We start from the raw sequence: 19,673 nt of genomic DNA on the forward strand, positions 1-19,673 counted from the left end.
GATGTATCTTTGCTGCGAGAATAACCCAATTTGTAAGATTAACTTAAATTTAGCTTCGCCAAGTTATCGACTAGTCTGGTGCTACCCACATGACTAAAAGACTATATATCTTTAATTTTCCACTCTTTTGTTTTTTTTCCTTAGATTATTTTTCAATAAGCACACTTAACCTTCGGCCATTTCTTAAATTTCCAATTTCTTGGTCGATGAACTGCTCCTTTGGAAGAATTGAAAAATATGGAAAAATGATTTACATGACTTTGGACGAAAAAGTACTTGTCGGTTTTTAGAAGGATCGAAGCAATTGCCATCACATAATAAGTGTCTTAATTTCAATTGATGAATAGCCCAAAATTTAGCTACAGAAGACAAGTCTGATGATGATCTTAAAGCAGCAAACGTAGGAATACCTGGAAACAAAGCACAGCATCAAAGGCCCCCTTAATTTACTCATCGAGGGCCGACAGCTCGAGAACAGAAAGATCAAGGCCCTGATCTGCAAACTGTTTCGAGGCCCTAGATGCACAGTTTCTCCAATTTTCCCAGCTCTTCTCCTCTCTTTTCTCCTTTTTAAAGGGCAGAAGAACGACATTCATTTGATTATGGAAAATTAGACCATACAACGCCAATGTAAAAGAAAGAAATACGCAGGTGGACAGATGAGCGATTTTTTATTTTTTGCGTGAAAAAGAAGCGATAAAAAAAGATTTTCCCACCATCCTCGCAAGTGCCATGTAGCTCGACATAAAATTAGACGGCATAAAGATATTTGAAATGATAAGTAAATTTATGATCGTCTTGTGCCTTGTTTTTTATTTCTAGCTATTTATATTATTCAACCACTCCGGTTGTAGCACTATATCGCTAGAATGACATTGATGGTGTCCAGACCCAACATTTGATTATGTTCGAATGATGGGGTGCAATTAATTGCCAATCTGTCACTATGTCCGGAAAAGGTTTTAAAAATCAAAGAACTAAACAATTTTATCATCACGGAAGTTTATTTATTAGAAAAAAGGACATGATGCACATTGAATGTCCCGATACGTCTCCCGATCACACGAAGACTGGATTTAATTGAACTCGCTTAACGCGAAGTTGATATGCATAGTGCTTGTAAATGGAATATGGAAGCGGCTACTCCAAAAAAGCTTAATCTTTAAACAAGAAGTATTATGAACTTATGCTTGGATTATGTCACATGGCGATATCTGAACGCGAAAAGTTATCTCTTGACGGGTGGTAATGATAAAGGATCATCTCTTCTCTAGAGGTTTAAGCTATAAGTGCTAAATTGCTTGGAGGGACAGAGTTTTACGGGTAATTTTGTTTAGATATTTCAAAGATTTCGGTGCTTCGATATGGTCAAATAACATACGATTGAAATGCAAATTAATCCCAGATTCATTAGAGTCAAGAGTCAATTTCAGCATTTAAGTTTTGTCTAGAGATTTTTACTCCTTGTGTCGAAAAATAAGAGGTTGGTACGTTGGAATTTGCTGTTGCTTGGAGGGACATTCCCAATTGTGTCTACAAAAAAATTCCTACAGTTTTCTCTAGAGTTAGAGGGTATATCTTGCTTTAACGAACTGTATAATTCAAACTCTTCTATTATAATTTCACTTTAACTTGGTAATTTTTTTTTATGGATTCAATTAAGTTATCGGTCATTTGCCTTGTATCTTCATCAGGTAGATTTCTTAGTTGATGAGCATTTTCTTGCTGCATTAGTATTTCTTTTTTCAAATGCCGATCCCTTCACTATTAGGTAGACAAGATGATTACTATAAATTCATCTTGACAGAAATGGTTCAAAGCTTCAGACTGCTGCACAATCTAAGAAGGAATACTGTCAACTCGAATTCGAATTACAGCAGGCCCAAGACTTGACATTATAAGGTGAAGATATAAATGAAAGGTCCCCCATGCACGTCCCATACTTAGGAACTCGTCATCTCTGCTCTCCAACGAAACCTCTCTCTCTCTCTCTCTTCTTTTTCTACTCTAACGTCAATGTAGTGTAGGTGGTGGGCGTTTGACTAATGAGCACGAGCGTGCACCAGACCATTTGATACATTGCCATAAATCTTTAACCCTCTGAAGTTAAACTCCTGCTAAAATAAGGAGCCAAGGGGCCACAGGAATTACGGCAAATATGATTTCCTTTCAACCGGTGAAAGCAGATGGAAGATTGTTGACAGGAGCAATTTATGACCCTCTTCATTCTGAGGTTGTTCTCCTTCAACGCCAAATTATTCTTCAGCCACCCGACCTCGGTTTCTCTCTTGTTCTCTCTCAGATTACTCTGATCTGCCTATTTATATTCTTCAATCTCTACGTAAATCGACACTAGAGCCATCATTCCGCATTCAAGAAATTATCCTCTTAACGATATCACAGTCCAGGAATTTCATCCCTTTTTCTTTTGGGTCCTTTTGTGTGTATTGTTGCATGATGGAGGAGCTTTCAGATTATAGTTTGTTGAGCGTCAGAGGCGCGGCAACAATATTGATTTGATGAAAGGAATTTTTGAAGGTGAAACAATCGCAATTCGCGTCTTTCTATTGCATGTCTCAATTACAAGAGAAATAGACTATATATAGACCATAGTTTGATTCGAAATAGGAAACCTCTTTCTAGGAAACCTATTCTAATTAGGAAATCTAATTGACTTAGGAAACTTTCCTAAAATATAACTAGAAACAATATCTCACAATATCTATCAAAATATGAAAATACGAACAGACTCAAAAAGGAAACAAGTACTAACAAATTTGGTTTAATTTCTAACACTCCCCCCTAAACCAAATTCTCTTCCATCGATCATTCTAAGCAGGCTCTTGAACTTTCGAAAAGCGTCGATCTTGAGAGGTTTAGTAAAAATATCTGCTACTTGATCTCCGGTCTTCACATGCAATACTTCAACTTCATTCTCTTTAACCTGTTCTCGGATGAAGTGATATCGAACATCGATATGTTTACTTCGTTCATGAAAAACTTGATTTTTCGCCAAAGCAATAGCAGAAACATTATCAACAAAAATCTCCGTTGCTTTCTTCTGCTCCATAAGAATATCTTTGAGTAGTCTTCTCAACCATATTGCATGACAAACACATGAAGATGCAGCTACATATTCAGCTTCACATGTCGACAGAGTAACACTTGATTGCTTCTTTGATGACCACGTGAAAGCAGTGTCGCACAAGAAAAATACAAATCCCGTGGTGCTTTTTCGATCATCGATATCTCCACCATAATCACTATCCGAATAAGCTCTAAGTTTGAAAGATTCAGAGCAATAATAGTGTAAACCATGAGAAATAGTACCTTTGATGTACCGAAGTATTCTCTTTGCAGCTTTAAGATGAGATGATTTCGGCTTCTCCATGTATCGACTAACAATTCCAACACTATACATAATATCCGGTCTCGTGCATGTCAAGTATCTCAAACTTCCAATCAAGCTTCTATAATATGTCGAATCAACATCGGCACCATCATCAAACTTCAAAAGCTTGGTTCCACACTCCATTGGTGTATTGACCGGCATACAGTTCTTCATGTTGAATTTTTCAAGGATATTTTCTGCATATCTTTTTTGGGAAATAAAAATCCCATCGGCACTTTGCTTCACTTCGATACCAAGGAAATAATTCATGAGACCATTATCGGTCATCTCAAATTCTTTCATCATCGATGCCTTAAAAGCATCAATCATCGCTGAATTATTTCCTGTAAAAACAAGATCATTAACATATAAACAGGCGAGTAGAATATCACATTTTTCTTGCTTCAAATAGAGTGCATGCTCGTATGGATATTGAGAGAATCCATTTGCCTTGAAATATGCATCAATTCTGGAATTCCATGCTCTCGGTGCCTGTTTAAGCCCATATAGAGCTTTCTTCAACCTTAGCACTTTGTCTTCATAACCTTTCACAACAAACCCCTCGGGTTGTTCGACATAAATTTCTTCTTCAAGGATGCCATTCAAGAATGCTGATTTGACATCCATTTGATAAATCCACCAATTATTTTGAGCAGCAATGGAAATAATCAATCTAATCGTTTCCATGCGGATGACAAGGGCAAAAACTTCATCATAGTCGATTCCGGCTTTTTGCTTGTACCCCTTCGCGACTAATCTAGCTTTGTATCTTGTTACTTCACCTTTCTCATTCTTCTTGGCCTTGTACACCCATTTAACACCAATTGATTTCTTGTCCTTCGGAAGATTAGCAAGCTTCCATGTTTGATTTTTCTCGATGGCTTCAATTTCTTCGTTCATGGCTTTCCTCCACTTTTCTTCTTTGGCCGCATCATCATAAGCAAGTGGTTCATAATCTGCAAGAAGACATATAAGATGAAGCTCTTCGGTAGCTTCGTAAATTTCAGACAATCTTCTTGATCTTGGCACTAGCGGTTCATCGACACTATTTGAAGAGGATGGTGTTGATGAACTTGAATAAGATGTTGGAGAAGAAGGTGAAGGTTGATCTTTCAACTCCGTTTGATCGGAATCATCACGAACATTCGCTTCTTCTTTTAGATTTTCTTCCCATATTCCATCTTCATCGAACTTGACATCTCTACTTACATACACTTTCAAAGTGTTAGGGTCAAATAATCGATAGGCTTTAGACGATGAGTCATACCCGATAAAGATGAGCTTTTTGCTCTTGTCTTCAAGTTTCGATCTTTTTTTATCCGGGACATGAGCATATGCAATGCTCCCAAAAATTCTCAAGTGCGAAACACTTGGTGTTCTCCCGGTCCATGCCTCTTGTGGAGTTACGCCTTCAAGTCCATATGTTGGACATCTATTTTGAAGATAGACAGCACACGAAACAGCTTCTGCCCAAAGTTCCTTGGACAAATTTTTGCTCTTCAACATGCTTCGAACCATATCAAGAATGGTTCTATTTTTCCGTTCAGCCACACCGTTTTGTTGAGGAGAATACGGGGCCGTCAAGAAACGTCGAATACCATGATTTTTACAGAATTTGTTGAATATGGCTGAGGTGAATTCTCCACCACGATCAGTCCTCAAAGCCTTGATAAAATAGCCGCTTTCCTTTTCAGCCAGGTTCTTGAATTGTTTGAAAATATCAAACACTTCTGTCTTTTCTTTCAAAAAATACACCCAAGTTTTCCGAGTAAAATCATTAATAAAAGTAACAAAATATCGATGATTACCATATGAGTGAGGATTGATCGGGCCACACAAATCAGAATGAATCAACTCAAGCGGCTTCTTCGCTCGATAAGTCGCCTCCTTCGGAAAGCTAGTTCTGGAATGCTTGCTGATAACACACCCTTCACATAATTGATCGGGATGATCAATATGTGATAAGCCATAAACCATCTTCTTGCGAGAAAGCAAATTGAGTCCACCAAAATTGAGATGGCCAAACCTCAAATGCCACAACCATGAAGGATCATCTACGCACGTCTTTAGACATCGAGACACCTCACTCTTTATATTAAGAATAAACATCCTATTTTTCGACATCTTCACCTTTGCAATCAATTTATTATTCCGATCTCTCAACATAAGATTAAGATCTCTCATATGAACAGTATAACCTTTCTCCAGAAGTTGTCCCAAACTCAAGATATTGCTTGACATTTTTGGAACATAATAAACATTAGTAATAAACTGACGTGCACCATTCTTTACGCGAATCAAAATTGTACCTTTCCCTTCAACAAGAATTTTAGAGTTATCACCGAATGAGACATTCCCTTTAATTGTCTCATCTAACTCGGCAAACATCTCATTTCTCCCACACATGTGATTACTTGCGCCGGTATCCAAATACCACGTATCGCTTTGACCTTCTTCATCTTCTTTGAATGCCAATAAGAGAACTTGATCATCATTATTTACCAAGTTCGCCTTTTCATCTGGTTTGCTACTTTCTTTATTCCAGCAGTTAGAAGCATAATGGCAAAGTTTATTGCAATGATAACATCGGATTTTAGATTTATCATACCATTGGCTTGTCGAGTTCTTTCCTCTTCCACGAACACCTCTTTGGTACTGGTATCCTCCATCACTTCGAGCAGGATCTCCTCTGCTTCGTCCGCGACCTCTTCCTCGAAAGTGACCTCGGCCACGACCTCGATCACGATCTTGATTTGTCCCGCGATTTTGTACGGGATCTCTTCTTTGCTCCTTTTCATCTCGTATGGTCAACTGTGTTTGGAGAACTTCCTCCACCGGTTCAATCTTTTTCTTTCTAAACCTTTCTTCATGGGCTTGTAATGAACCCATAAGTTCATCGACCGTCATGGCATCCAAGTCTTTGGATTCTTCGATTGCAACCGCAATATAATCATACTTCTTGTCTAAGGATCGAAGTATTTTCTCAACAACACGAACATCGGAAACTTCTTCTCCGTTTCTTTTCATCTGATTAACAATTACCAAAATTCTCGTGAAATAATCAGCAATCGATTCAGATTCTTTCATACGAATTACCTCGAATTCGCCTCTCAAGGTTTGAAGGCGAATCTTCTGAACTTTCTGAACTCCTTGATGTGTGTTTTGAAGAATCTCCCATGCCTCTTTAGCGGTAGTGGCGTTCGAAACTTTTTCGAACATGGAATCATCTAACGCTTGATAGATGATCGACAGGGCATATTGATCTTTCGTTCGAGCCTTCTCCAAGGCATTCCTCTGATTCTAGTTCAACGTGGCTTCATCCTCTGGCTCATCATAGCCAGTGTTAACAAATTCCCACATACCGTAGGCGCCGAGTAGAGCTTTCATTCTAACAGCCCAGTTACCATAATTTTCTTTGGTAAGACGACGGTATTGAAGAAGAAGCTGATTGTTCGTTGAGGCCATGATCACGAACCGTAAGCTCTGATACCAATTTGTTGAGCGTCAGAGGCGCAGCAACAATATTGATTTGATGAAAGGAATTTTTGAAGGTGAAACAATCGCAATTCGCGTCTTTCTATTGCATGTCTCAATTACAAGAGAAATAGACTATATATAGACCATAGTTTGATTCGAAATAGGAAACCTCTTTCTAGGAAACCTATTCTAATTAGGAAATCTAATTGACTTAGGAAACTTTCCTAAAATATAACTAGAAACAATATCTCACAATATCTATCAAAATATGAAAATACGAACAGACTCAAAAAGGAAACAAGTACTAACAAATTTGGTTTAATTTCTAACATAGTTCATGCAGCTCTGCTTTCATGGCCTCCTCCAGTATTTGCAATGAGGTTAAGAGTCGGAAAATGTCGATGTTTCTCCGAACAATGACCAGGGAATTCCCATCGAGCCACAGCCTTTGCTGAGCTGCTTGGCCACGGCTTTCATGAAAACCCTAAAGACACTAACCCTAATGCTTGTCCGTGCAGACAAGTTGGGGATGACGTCACCGTGGCGCTCCAAATTGGCCTCCCTAATTATTCAGGCGGATCGGTGGGTTCTTCCTCAGAAATCACAAGCCAAAGTGCGGGTGTGGAAAGATATTGGATCCCTACTCCGGAACAATTTCTCATTGGATTTACCCATTTTTCATGCCATGTTTGCTTCAAAACGTTCAACCGCTACAACAATCTTCAGGTGAGAAGAAATTGAGAACCGATTGGTGGATATATTTTTGGACCATTGGCTAGCTAAACATCATGTAGTAATATGCATCTATGATGAAAACTAATCGCGATGTGTGTGTTTGAGATCGAGTGTTGGCGAACTGGTCGACAGACTCAATGCGCCGCACCTTTTTCCTCGACATGATGCTAGAACTCAACCCCATTCAATGAGTTGTCGTGTGTCCTTCTCCTAGCTTATGCATGAAAACTAGTTTACTGCAAGTCATCTTCAATGAAGTGTTAGGGCTCTCTTATGACACGAATTAAATCATCTACCGCCTGGCCAAGCCTATTAATCATGATATAACTATATATTTATTTCTAGTTAAAATGATGCAGAAAATGAAACTCCCTCAAACATAACAATCATACCAACTTACCAAGGTCACATGTTACTTCTCCGCATGAATTCGTGTTGCAGATGCACATGTGGGGCCACGGTTCACGTTACCGCAGAGGGCCGGATTCTCTAAATGGCACGCAGCCGCGGGCCATGCTGGGGATACCGTGCTACTGCTGTGCCGAGGGGTGCCGGAACCACATCGATCACCCGAGGGCCAAGCCGCTCAAGGACTTCCGGACCCTCCAGACACACTACAAGCGGAAGCACGAAGGGCGTGCTGCAAGTGCGGCAAGCCCCTTGCCGTCAAGGGGGACTGGAGAACCCACGAGAAGAACTGAGGAAAGCGCTGGCTCTGCATCTGCAGCTCCGACTTCAAGCACAAGAGGTCGCTCAAGGACTACATCAAGTCGTTCGGCCCCGGCCACGGGCCTTTTCCACCCAATTTGTTCGACATTGGGGTCGAGGTGTTGGGTGGATCTGTAGCACCGTTCATGTTCGTCTGCGTCTTAGATACTTAAATAATATCGACTCCTCTTAGCAAGTTGAAATCGGATCGTCTCCCTGATGTATCCTTTTACGTAGGGTGACATCTTGGATTAGTCCTACGAATTATGGATTATTGCATTGTCATACTGAAAATATATCGAGCTCTTAAGCGAAATTAACTTCATACAGATCAATTTAGCAGAGTTTTCTCTTGTATGGATCGGACTGTAATCTAAATCTTTTGTGCTAACCCTTTTTTGGAGACAAAATTCAGGGAAAGTTGAGGTCGACTCTGATGTGTGCATTAAAGATTGTTTCTAGACGAATCCCTTTAAGCCCATAAATGCACTCGGGGAAGCTGAACATGAAGTGTCCCACATTGCAGAGATCTAAATGGTGTTTAATGTAGATGGACTCTCGCTCCACCTATAAAGCCTCTTGACTTGGATTTTCTAGCATTGAATAAAATCATATCCAGAATTTCTCTTCGACGATTATGGTGTGTGGGGGGTGAAAGTGATGTCATTCAGCTATCCTGTCGTCATTTCCAATGCATATCTGAGGAAAGATAGATGTATGAAGTTGATTAGATGAACCACGTCGTGTTAGCAATATATGACTTTACAAGTTACCTGAATGATTCGATCAGACACCGTAACTGGATAGGATTTGTTTGAGCGCTCTACACCGGTACTGAATTTTTCGATATCCGATGATCGGACCGTGGGATATCGAGTCTTTAAATCCCAGTTATCTAATTTTTTATGCTATTAGAAACTCCGTAGCTTTGCCGGCTAGATGCAACTATTTGATAATAGAGAGACTATGAGCTTTTTGAATAATCAAGAATCCCAAATTCGAAGTGTCCCAGAAGTCGCATTTGGTTTATAAGGATGAAATACGAAAAAAGAAAGAAAATGTAGGGTTCTAGTAGGACAATCTTTGGAGCTGAATGAGGACCATGGTAATCAAAATGAACTCAAATCGACCTGAGGGTGGTGATTTGCCAGCAAGTTCTAGTCAAAATCAGCTAGATAAATTTTATTCGTAATGTCAAAAGATTTAGGAATAAATTTGCCAAAAATTAAAAGATTGAAAAACTGAATTGGCTCAAATGCAATAAATTTAGGATTATTTTTAATAATTATCTCGTTATTTTTGTTACCAAGAAATGTTGCCAGAGTTTGGTCCAATGCTATCACCGGCCACATTTGCTTCGTCGTGTTAGCGCCGCTTCATGAAGAAATCAACGCGAATGTATAGAGGTGAAAGTAGGGAGAATACAATCAAAGAAAAATATCCAACCGTACTACATGCATGCCAACTGAACAGAAAGTGATGAGACTGAAGTTGGTACGGGCCTTAGATAAGTATGTAGACAGACAAGAGGACTGTCGTTCGGACACGTTCCCCGATCGCAAACAGATATCCTAACAACAAGCTTAATCTCTTCTCGGCAACAGCAACACCTTGTTGATTACCTCGTCCAAGTTCGAGAACGACGACCCGGAAGGACGCGTGGCCTCTCGCGCCATCTCCTTCCACTCCGTCGCCTTCCTATTCATCTCCTTCCCTCTCTCCCCCTCCATCAGCTCCCTCACCTGCCTCTCCACCTCGTCCCTCTTCACGTCGCCGTCGATCTCCATCCCGATGCCCCACCCCTCGCAGCTGTACCGGCAGTTCGTCTGCTGGTCCGCAAAGAATGGCCAGCACGCCATTGGCACGCCGGCCGCGATGCTCTCGATTGTCGAGTTCCAGCCGCTGTGGGTCAGGAACCCACCGACCGCGGGGTGGCTCAGCACCCGCTCCTGGGGGCACCAGCTCGCCAGCAGGCTACGCTCCCTCGTCGTGGCCGAGAACTCCTGTGGCAAGATCGCCGTGTCGCCAACAACCAAGTCGGGCCTGATGACCCACAGGAACGTCTGGCCGCTGTTCGCAAGCCCCCATGCGAACTCCACCAGCTGTGCCGGAGACATCACTGTGATGCTCCCGAAGTTCACGTACACGACCGAACCGGGCGGTTTCGAGTCGAGCCACTCGAGACAGCCCAGCTCTTCCTTCCACAGGTTGCACGTGATCGACCTGGTGTCGTTATTGGGTAGTTGTTCCGTAAGGAGATGAAGGGGACCAAGGGTGTAGATGGGGGGGAACATGGCCTTGAGAGCGTCGAGGACCTCGTGCTCTAATCGGTCGAACGTGTTCAAAACAATGGCTGAGGCTCTCTTCGCTCTCTCGTTTTCGACCAAGCAGAAGTCGACCATCAGGTCGTCCGGGTCAGTGGTTCGGATGAAGCTTGGTAAGTCTCTCAGGCGGATGTTTCTCATCCCAGGTATCCAGTCGACAATGGTGTCTAAGTACCCGTTTGTCAAGTAGCTTGCATCTACAAATTGAGAGTCGATCAATTAAACCGTGTGACCATACATGGCCACGGTTCTCATTAAGGATCCGCTTAAAAAAAAAAGAGTTCGTTCCTACTAAGTCGTTCGATGTTTATGGTGTCACGTGGCAAAGTTTGTGTTGTCAATGCATTTGTTAGACTTAGATTAGGGAAAACACGAGGAGAAAATATTTAGGAGAAGATTGTCGAAGGTTATAGGAAATGATTGAGTCGTAAACAATACGTAAGCTACAGAGCAAGGTTCTTACATCTTTAAATTCTACTTTTGGCAGTCGACTTAATTAAGTACTTAACTAAGGAGAAAACTATGACATAGTTGGCTACTCGCTAATCATATAAATCAGGAACAAACAAAACTGAAGAATATAAAAGCAAAGCAAACCGAAAAAAAAACAAGGAAAAATTTTTAGTCGTAAAAAATTTTGATCGATTGACATGCTAAGTGAGGTCACCTAAATCAGACAATTATTGATTAATGCGTACCTTTGAGTGGAGTAAGACCCTTGTCAATAAGACTGCGATACTGCGCGAAGCCCATGAACGCGCACGCGCTTATCGTCCAGAACAGGACCTCCGGCACGCCGACTGCCTTGGCGGCGTCGAGCGTGAAGCTCATCCCGCCGTCCGACACCACGCAGCTCACCGGCGGGAAACCTGACGTCGCGCTCTCCTCGTTGAGCCTCTCGAGCAGGTCCTGGAAGTAAGGCAAGCACAACTTCTGCGTGGACTGGCAGAGGGCCGGGATGTCCTGGGTGGCGTCGCCGTTGGAGGGCGGGAGGCCGTCCGGGATGGCGCGGAACTGGAAAGACGGGAGGCCGTCCAGGGAGGCCGGGCCGCGGGACCGCAGGAGGCGGTTGTGGTTGTACTCGGTGTTGACGAAGGTGACGTGGAAGCCCCGGTGGTGGAGGAGCTTGGCGAGGTTGAGCATGGGGCTGATGTGGCCCTGGGCTGGGTAGGGGATGCACACTGCGTGTGGCTTCTGGGTCAACTCTGTCGAACCCATCTTCTTCTTCTGGGTGTTTCGAGTGTTTTCTTTGTTTGGGTATGGAAAGAAGAGATGGCAGTGGTTATGGAGATGGTACGAGAGGTTCGGTATATTTATGGATGGGCCGGTCGACACATAATAAATGTTGCTTTGTTGATTTGTTTCATAAAAAAATTCACTATGAAACAATATTTGCTTTATTTTTTTGACATCATGATGATTTAAAAATGCGAGTCCATGAAAAATCATTTCAATCAATAGAACCATCTTCTTAAATTTAAAAGGGTACAAGTTTGAGATTTTTCGTGATATTAACTCAATTTAGAAAAATAATTTTATTATTAAAAATAAAAAATAACTTTTCAAAGTACGACTTTTCCTCCGTCACCGGCAAGACCGTCCCTAATGACTGGTCCCAAGTGCTTGGCAATGGGACCCGAGGTTCCCAGTGCCGGACTTGGAGGCTGTCGACCAAGCTCGAATCCTCGACACTCAGACCTTGGTCCCTCGATGGCCAGACCCAAGACCTTGCGCCTGAACTCAAGTTCTTGGGTCGTAGTAGAGACTTTTTGTCAAATGCATGTGTCATTGCTTTCCTATAACAAATATAAAAAGAGTGACTTCCATCTTATTAGCCAAAAGCAAGCAAACACATCAAATCATTTTTCTTGAAAATATGTTATCTGAAAGTATTTTCCAGTAAAATTCGTTTCCCTTAAAACAAAGAGTTAATACTATGAAAAATCTCAAACTGGTACATTTGCGATAAATTTACCCAAACTAATTTTTTGATCACGAAAAACCCTAAGCTGGTACACATATGACAAATTTACCTAAAATTAATGTTTTGACTACCAAAAACCGCAAAATGGTATCCTTGTGACAAATTTACCCTCCGTTAAATTGGATTAATATCATGAAAAATCATAAATTGATAAATCTGTGACAAATAGAGGGGTAAAATCTAAATTGGTACATCCGTCAACTGTTACGTGTCATTCAACTCAGCAATTTGACGATAAAATTTAACGGAAACTAATGGAGGGTAAATTTATCACATGTATATCAATTTGAGATTTTTGATGGTCAAAACATTAATTTGTAGTAAATTTGTCACGAATATATTGATTTTTGATTTTTTTTATATTAACCCTAAAAAAAAAGATTTGCCCCCATCCTCACAAGTGCCATGTTGCTCGACATAAAGTTATTTGAAATGATAAGTAAATTCATAATCGTCTTGTGACTTGTTATTTAATTTCTAGCTATTTATATTAAACAACAACTCTGGTTTTAGTACTATATCGTTAGACGTCATAGATCATGTCCAGATCCACAAATGTTCCCGAACATTTGATTATGTTCTAATGATGTTGCAATTAATTGCCAATCTGTCACCATGTCAGGAAAAAGGTTTCAAAAATCAGAGAATCAGTAGCCCTTTTCTTTTGTTCTTCCTTTCACCACATTAGTTGTAACTTTCTTACTTAGCAAATCAAGTACTTTTTGACTTAATCGCATCTTTTAAGTCAAAAGTAATTATGTGATTAGACTGCTCTTTTTAATAATTCAAGAATCCAGCGATACAGGTACAGATGCTCAACGAAACACCCTGCTCTTTTGACTTATATGCACATGTTAAAATGCTAAATGACATGCATGAATAGTATGGCTGTGCATAATGAGTCCTAAACTTCATGTTATGGAATTAGACATACTTTAATTCAAAATGTCATCTATAAGAGATATCAATGAAATTTAGTCCTAAATGATGTGTGATTCACTAAATGTCATGCAATGTGAAGTTTATAAAAAATTATTCTCCCAATTAACGTAATCGATATGAGATTCCCTAAATAAATTTTTTTGTTCTTTTTCTTTGTTAATTAATAAAAAGACCCCTAAAGTCTACATGTTAAATGAACATGCATTATGACCAAAAAAAAATTGAACATGCAGTAATTCCTAAATGCAAGATGACATACTCTTGATAATAAAATAATGTATATATGCAATCCTAAGTTAATTAACATGTATGAATGACACAAAGATAATCATGAATTAATTCTCTAATGCAAACTATATGAAACGCTATTTGTTATTTTTATAATTATAAAAAAATGACAAATTTAAATCTAGGATTCTATGTATGACCTAATGAACTAACCATCAAATTACTATGTGACTAATAATTAAATGATGCAGTGCTGACCATTTTTTATGCTATATGCAATGCGGTAATGCATGCAATGTTACTAATAACTAAAATTATCTACATGATTTAATTACTAAAACTTAACTCCAAGAATATATGCTTCTCTAAATGACACACATTATCTAATATGCATGTTTATGAGAGCAATAAACCTGAAATCTACGTGCAATCTAAATCATACATGAGAGATATTAAGGTCCGACACCTCAATATGTCATTAATTAATGCAATAAGACAATAAAATAACCTAAGGTTTTCTACTAAGTAACGTGCAGTTAAAAACTATATACTAAAATAAACTACTTATAAAAATTAAACAAACCTTAACTTACTTAATTAGATTAACTGGGATGACCACGAGACCGAAAGGACAAGGCAAAGAGTGCTATGGCTAGTGATATAACCTAGAGGGGGTGAATAGATTATAAAATAGAACTTGATAGATTTTCGCGGAATCAAGTTGATATATGCAGGAACAGTTTGATACATGCAAGAATAAGCTGCTTATATCAAGTGAGGTGTTTCTATCAAACAGTTAAAATAATGAGTAGAGAGATAAAGATATTTGCTCGTCGATTTGTAGTGGGATCACACCACCAATCTTAAGCACTACCGAAACACTAGTACTCTTTTCAAAAGAGATTGCTCTTGTAATTTCCGTAGCTTGTGTCTATCCGCTTTGGCTTGCGTTGATTCTTTATATAGTTGTCAATCTTCAAGTTGATCGTTGAATGATCTTTAAGACAATCAATTTAGCCATTGTAGATTGCAATAAAATCACCAGAGATTTGATTGCCCATACAATCAAATCTCCCGACAATCTTGTTCCCGACAATCTTGTTTCACTGCTATTAAGGATAATTGATTGGAGTTCGTAATTCCATACTTGTGATTAGCTATCAAATTCCTTTAGATATGTAATAACGGTCAAAGGAATATCTGAATCTTCATTTATTACGTCACTTGACTAAGGACGATTTTCTCAACTTGATGGCGAATCTGCCCAGTCATCGAGCCGGTAAAAAACTTGTTTATGGCATTCCATTAATTCTCCTGAATACATATGTGAATGGGAGGACTTCCAAGGACCTGTTCATCTATTGGTTCCTCCAAGTCCTTACAAACTTCCCGTTCACTTTAACTTGTTTACCCACATGTTTTTCCCAAGGTCCCCGAGTCCTTTCACTTAGCACTTAGGCAGTTACAATATTAAATCATCGATTAATGCCGCCTGACAAGAAATAACACATCTGCATCTATCAAACCAAACCATAAATCACAAGAGATGGTTTTGTCAATATCAAAAATATCTTTGGAGATTTTCTCAACAAAGAGGGTAGTCGAGTTTGTATGGACCGGAACGGGGCCTTGGTGGCTGAGTTGCTCCGGCGAAGGAGCGGCCGGCCGGACAATGACCGTGAGAAGGCTGGTGAGGTGGTGTGATCAAGCTGCATGGACATCGAGGCTGCGGAGGATTATTTGGGGCTAGCTGGTGTGGTGAGGGCTGCAATGGCGATCGCTAGGCGGCTGCGAGGTGGAGGCGGCATGGCGGCGAAGGCTGGATATGGGAAGGAACTAGCGGAGCGCAGACGGAATAACCGAGGCTGCGGCGGGCGATCGGGATCGTGTTGGGGCTCGCCGAACGTCTCGCCGAGGCTGTGGGGTGAGCGAGGAGCCGTGAACATCGGTGTAGGGCCTCCCGGGCGTGACGAGCAGCGCGCAGACGGTCGCCGGCCTTCTTGGGCGTTATTGTCTTCAGCGGAATACTGGATTTTGCTGAATGGGGCAGAAAACGCGCTGGTACAGGTGAGAGGTTCGCTCGAATCGCTGGATGAGCGCCGGTAATACTGCTGGGGCCTTGTCCAAGTCACTGACTGCTGCAGAAACTCATCAGCGTGCCGGAGGCGCACCGGGAGTGAAGGGACGTATCGAGAACCGAAACAGAACGATCACGCAGAAAACAGAGAAAAGGCGATGCACGAATTTACCCAGGTTCACCCTCGATTAGGGCTACGTCCTGCAAAGAGATTTCACTATGTTTTTAGGTTTTTACAGCCACTCAACATGTTATAATGATAAAAAACCGAGCAAAATATATATGTGCCCCAAACGGGCCCAAAACCTAAACCTATAAGAAATCTCTTAATCTCGCACCATACGGGCCAGCCCAAACCCGTTGAGGTTTCGGGGGCACTACCCCCGAGCCCCCGCCCGCTGAGCGGAACCCCCGTCGGGGGGGCGCTGCCCCCGAACCCCCGCCCGCTGATCGGGCAACGGGGCACCCGTGTCGGGGGTGCTGCCCCCAAACCCCCGCATTCCGCACGCATAGGTCACATGTCGTCGGACAACACTTCAGTTTCCCTAAGCTCACGTGGGCGTACCCGGTGTGAGAAACAAGGGTCCCTGAAGTATTCGCCAACTCCAACATTCTCCCACTTGGTGGATACTTCTTGCAAATGAGGGCCTTTCCAATATCATTCTTCTTCAATCCAATCGCAGTAGAGCACCATTCAAACTTCGCACCTGTGACGGCTTTAGTAAGGAAGTCAGAACTATTTTCTACCGTGTCGACCTTTACAAGCCGAACCTCTTTCTTCTTTACCTTTTCTCGGATGAAATGATATTGTATATCAATGTGCTTTGTGCGTGAGTGAAATGCTGGATTCTTAGCTAAATAAATAGCCCCTTGATTATCACATTTCACCTCTATGGCACCTTGCTCAAAACCGAGCTCCAAGCACAACCGTCGTAACCATACAGCCTCTTTTCCAGCATGAGTAAGAGCCATATACTCAGCCTCCGTAGAAGAGAGCGCTACCACGCTTTGCCTCTTACTCATCCAACTCAACGCAGCACCAAACAATGTGAAAACATATCCGCTAGTGGACCGTCTACTATCAATATCTCCACCCCAATCAGCATCTACATGGCCTATGATATCAAGCATGTTTCCATTTCCTGTACCTTCAAAACATAAAGAAAAATTCAAAGTTCCACGAAGATACCTGAAAACTCTTTTGATCGCATTCCAGTGTTCTCTATCTGGGTTAGACATGTATCGACTCAAGACTCCCATTGCTTGGGCTATATCTGGACGCGTGCACACCATAGCATACATCAAGCCACCCACTGCACTCGCGTATGGAATTCGGGCCATCTCTTCAACTTCTTCATCTGTTTTTGGACATTGTTCCGCAGATAGCTTGGTCCCTAAAGGTATAAGGGTACCAACAGGCTTGCAGTTTATCATATTGAATTTCTTCAATATTTCTTTTATGTATTTCTCCTGCCCTAGTCATAGCTTCCGTTTCTCACGGTCCCTCCTAATCTGCATGCCCAAAATAAAATTTGTAGGCCCCAAGTCTTTCATTTCGAACTTTTTGGCCAGCAAACTCTTCACGGAATTCACCATCTTCACACTATTCCCGATCAACAACATATCATCCACATATAGCGTGAGAATGACAAACTGATCGCCCGTTCTTTTCACATAAACGCAATGGTCAGAATTTGAACGCACAAAATTAAGCTGGAGCATGTACGTGTCAAACTTCTGGTACCACATCCTCGGTGACTGCTTCAGCCCATATAAAGACTTTTTCAATTTGCACACCAAATTCTCCTTTCCTCTTACTTCAAAGTCTTCTGGTTGCTTCATATATATCTCCTCCTCCAAGTCCCCATGAAGGAATGCCGTCTTTACATCCATCTGTTCTACCTCAAGATCATATGCAGCTGCTATAGACAGAACAAACCGTATCGACGTCAACTTCGCCACGGGAGAAAAAATCTCGTCATAGTCAACTCCCTCAATCTGAGAGTACCCCTTGGCTACAAGCCTAGCCTTGTACTTCTCTACAGTCCCATCCGGTTTCAGTTTTCGCTTGAACACCCATTTACACCCAATTGCCTTTCTATCCTTAGGCAATTTACACAAGCTCCATGTTTCACTTTTATCAAGCGACTGCATCTCATCTATCATTGCGAGCTCCCACTGATTCGCATCATCCATAGATCTCACCTCTTTTACAGAACTAGGATCATCTCCGATAATGCTCAAAGCATGAAACGTACTCAAAGCACTCAGTGAGTATCGAAGTGGTACCTTTCTTTCCCGCGTCGATCTCCTGAGAGCCGGCATGCTATCTATATCTGGGTCTTCATCTGAATCTGCATCCTCGACTTCATTAACCGAGTCCCCTTGCTCCGATTCAAAATCAGACTCTACTAGCGTGCCTTGTGGAATCATCTCCATAGTTTCAGTTTTAGGACTTTCTTCAAGCACTACCACTTTCTTGGGTTCATCACCTTTCTGTGTGCCAACCTGGGGTTGTGTTTCACGAAAGACGACATCTCTGCTGTATACAATGATTTTTGATTCTGGATTCCACAGCTTATAGCCCTTGACCCCTTCCTAGTATCCGACAAATATGTTTTTCTCAGACTTGCTGTCAAGCTTACCCCGCTTCTCCTTGGGTACATGAACATATGCGTCACACCCGAACACCCGAACATGCGACAGATTCGGCTTCTTCCCAAATACTGCCTCATATGGTGTACGATCCTTCACTGATGAGGTCGGTGACCGGTTCTTCAAATAACTGGCTGTGGCTACAGCTTCTGCCCAAAATTCTGGCCCCAAACCTGGCCAACTCAGCATGCATCTTGCCTTTTCTATGAGTGACCGATTTAATCTTTCGGCTACTCCATTCTGTTGAGGCGTATATGGAGTCGTTTTCTGCCTTGCAATACCATTATCCACACAAAATTGCTCGAACTTATCCGAACAGAATTTACCTCCGTTATCTGTACGAAGGACCTTGATTTTCCTGCCCAATTGGTTTTCAACCAAAACCTTAAATTCTCAAAATTTCTCGAATACATCTGATTTACTTTTAATAAAATAAATCCAACTATATCTCGAAAAATCATCTATGAACGATACATAGTACCTGGATCCTCCAATAGATGGAGTCGGAGTAGGTCCAAAAACATCGCTGTGAATCAGCTCGAGAACCTCAGTTGCTCTTGTACTAGTGTGTTGGAAGCTAACTCGGTTATGTTTTCCATGAAGACAGTGTTCACAGAACCCGAAACCCATAGAGCATTTTGGAATTCCTTCTACCATCTGACTTGAAGCTAAGGTAGACAATCCGTTTTCACCGATATGCCCTAACCTCTGATGCCACAGCATGGACGTTTCATGTCCATCTTCCTTGGCCTCTTCAGAAACGAACCCGCTACCAATGATCACTTTGTTTCCCCGAGCGGCTTGTATAATGTCCCGTAACGGACTCCTCGTGCAATCACAATAGAACCTCGAGTCATCTTGCACGAATCCTTATCACAGCTAAAAATAACCCCCGAATCAGCCATCGTACCGACTGATAACAAATTTCTGCTCATCAAGGGTATGTGCATCACGTTTGGAATAGTCTTCACCGTGCCATTACTCATCCTCAGCTTCACCCTGCCACGCCCGACAATTTGAACTGCAGTATCATCTCCGAGCATGACATCCCCACCATTATATTGCTCATATTCACAAAACCAGTGTCTATGAGGCGTCATGTGGTATGAAGCACCGGTATCGATCAACCATATATCCTTGTCTGACTGCGCC

At 41.5% G+C, this 19,673-nt stretch overlaps 2 protein-coding genes across 2 annotated transcripts in view; one reads left to right on the plus strand and one right to left on the minus strand.

Moving 5' to 3' along the window:
* Window positions 1-7,243: 7,243 nt before the first annotated feature.
* The window catches only part of LOC115666649 (protein TRANSPARENT TESTA 1), a 41,572-nt gene continuing 29,142 nt past the window's right edge, over window positions 7,244-19,673 (plus strand). The window contains exons 1-3 of the mRNA XM_056317483.1: window positions 7,244-7,248; window positions 7,387-7,594; window positions 8,045-8,164. Of these exons, the coding sequence (XP_056173458.1) occupies window positions 7,244-7,248; window positions 7,387-7,594; window positions 8,045-8,164 (333 nt within the window). The remainder of the gene's footprint in view (window positions 7,249-7,386; window positions 7,595-8,044; window positions 8,165-19,673) is intronic.
* On the minus strand, window positions 9,838-11,906 carry LOC115667557 (7-deoxyloganetin glucosyltransferase-like). The gene is made up of 2 exons (XM_030589121.2): window positions 11,334-11,906; window positions 9,838-10,832 (listed from the first exon to the last, which is right to left on the minus strand). Exons 1-2 carry the CDS (start codon window positions 11,851-11,853, stop codon window positions 9,895-9,897), a joined length of 1,458 nt encoding a protein of 485 aa, XP_030444981.2. The 5' UTR covers window positions 11,854-11,906; the 3' UTR covers window positions 9,838-9,894.

Source organism: Syzygium oleosum, unplaced genomic scaffold, assembly GCF_021117445.2.
Source record: "Syzygium oleosum isolate NSW1041296 unplaced genomic scaffold, Sole_v2.1 Sole_v2.13, whole genome shotgun sequence".
Classification (NCBI taxonomy): domain Eukaryota; kingdom Viridiplantae; phylum Streptophyta; class Magnoliopsida; order Myrtales; family Myrtaceae; genus Syzygium; species Syzygium oleosum.

Coding starts and splice junctions, on each gene's coding strand:
- LOC115667557 (XM_030589121.2), bottom strand. CDS start 11,853: ATGGGTTCGACAGAGTTGACCCAGAAGCCACACGCAGTGTGCATCCCC. Junction 10,833..11,333: donor GGGTCTTACTCCACTCAAAG/GTACGCATTAAT, acceptor CTCAATTTGTAG/ATGCAAGCTACTTGACAAAC.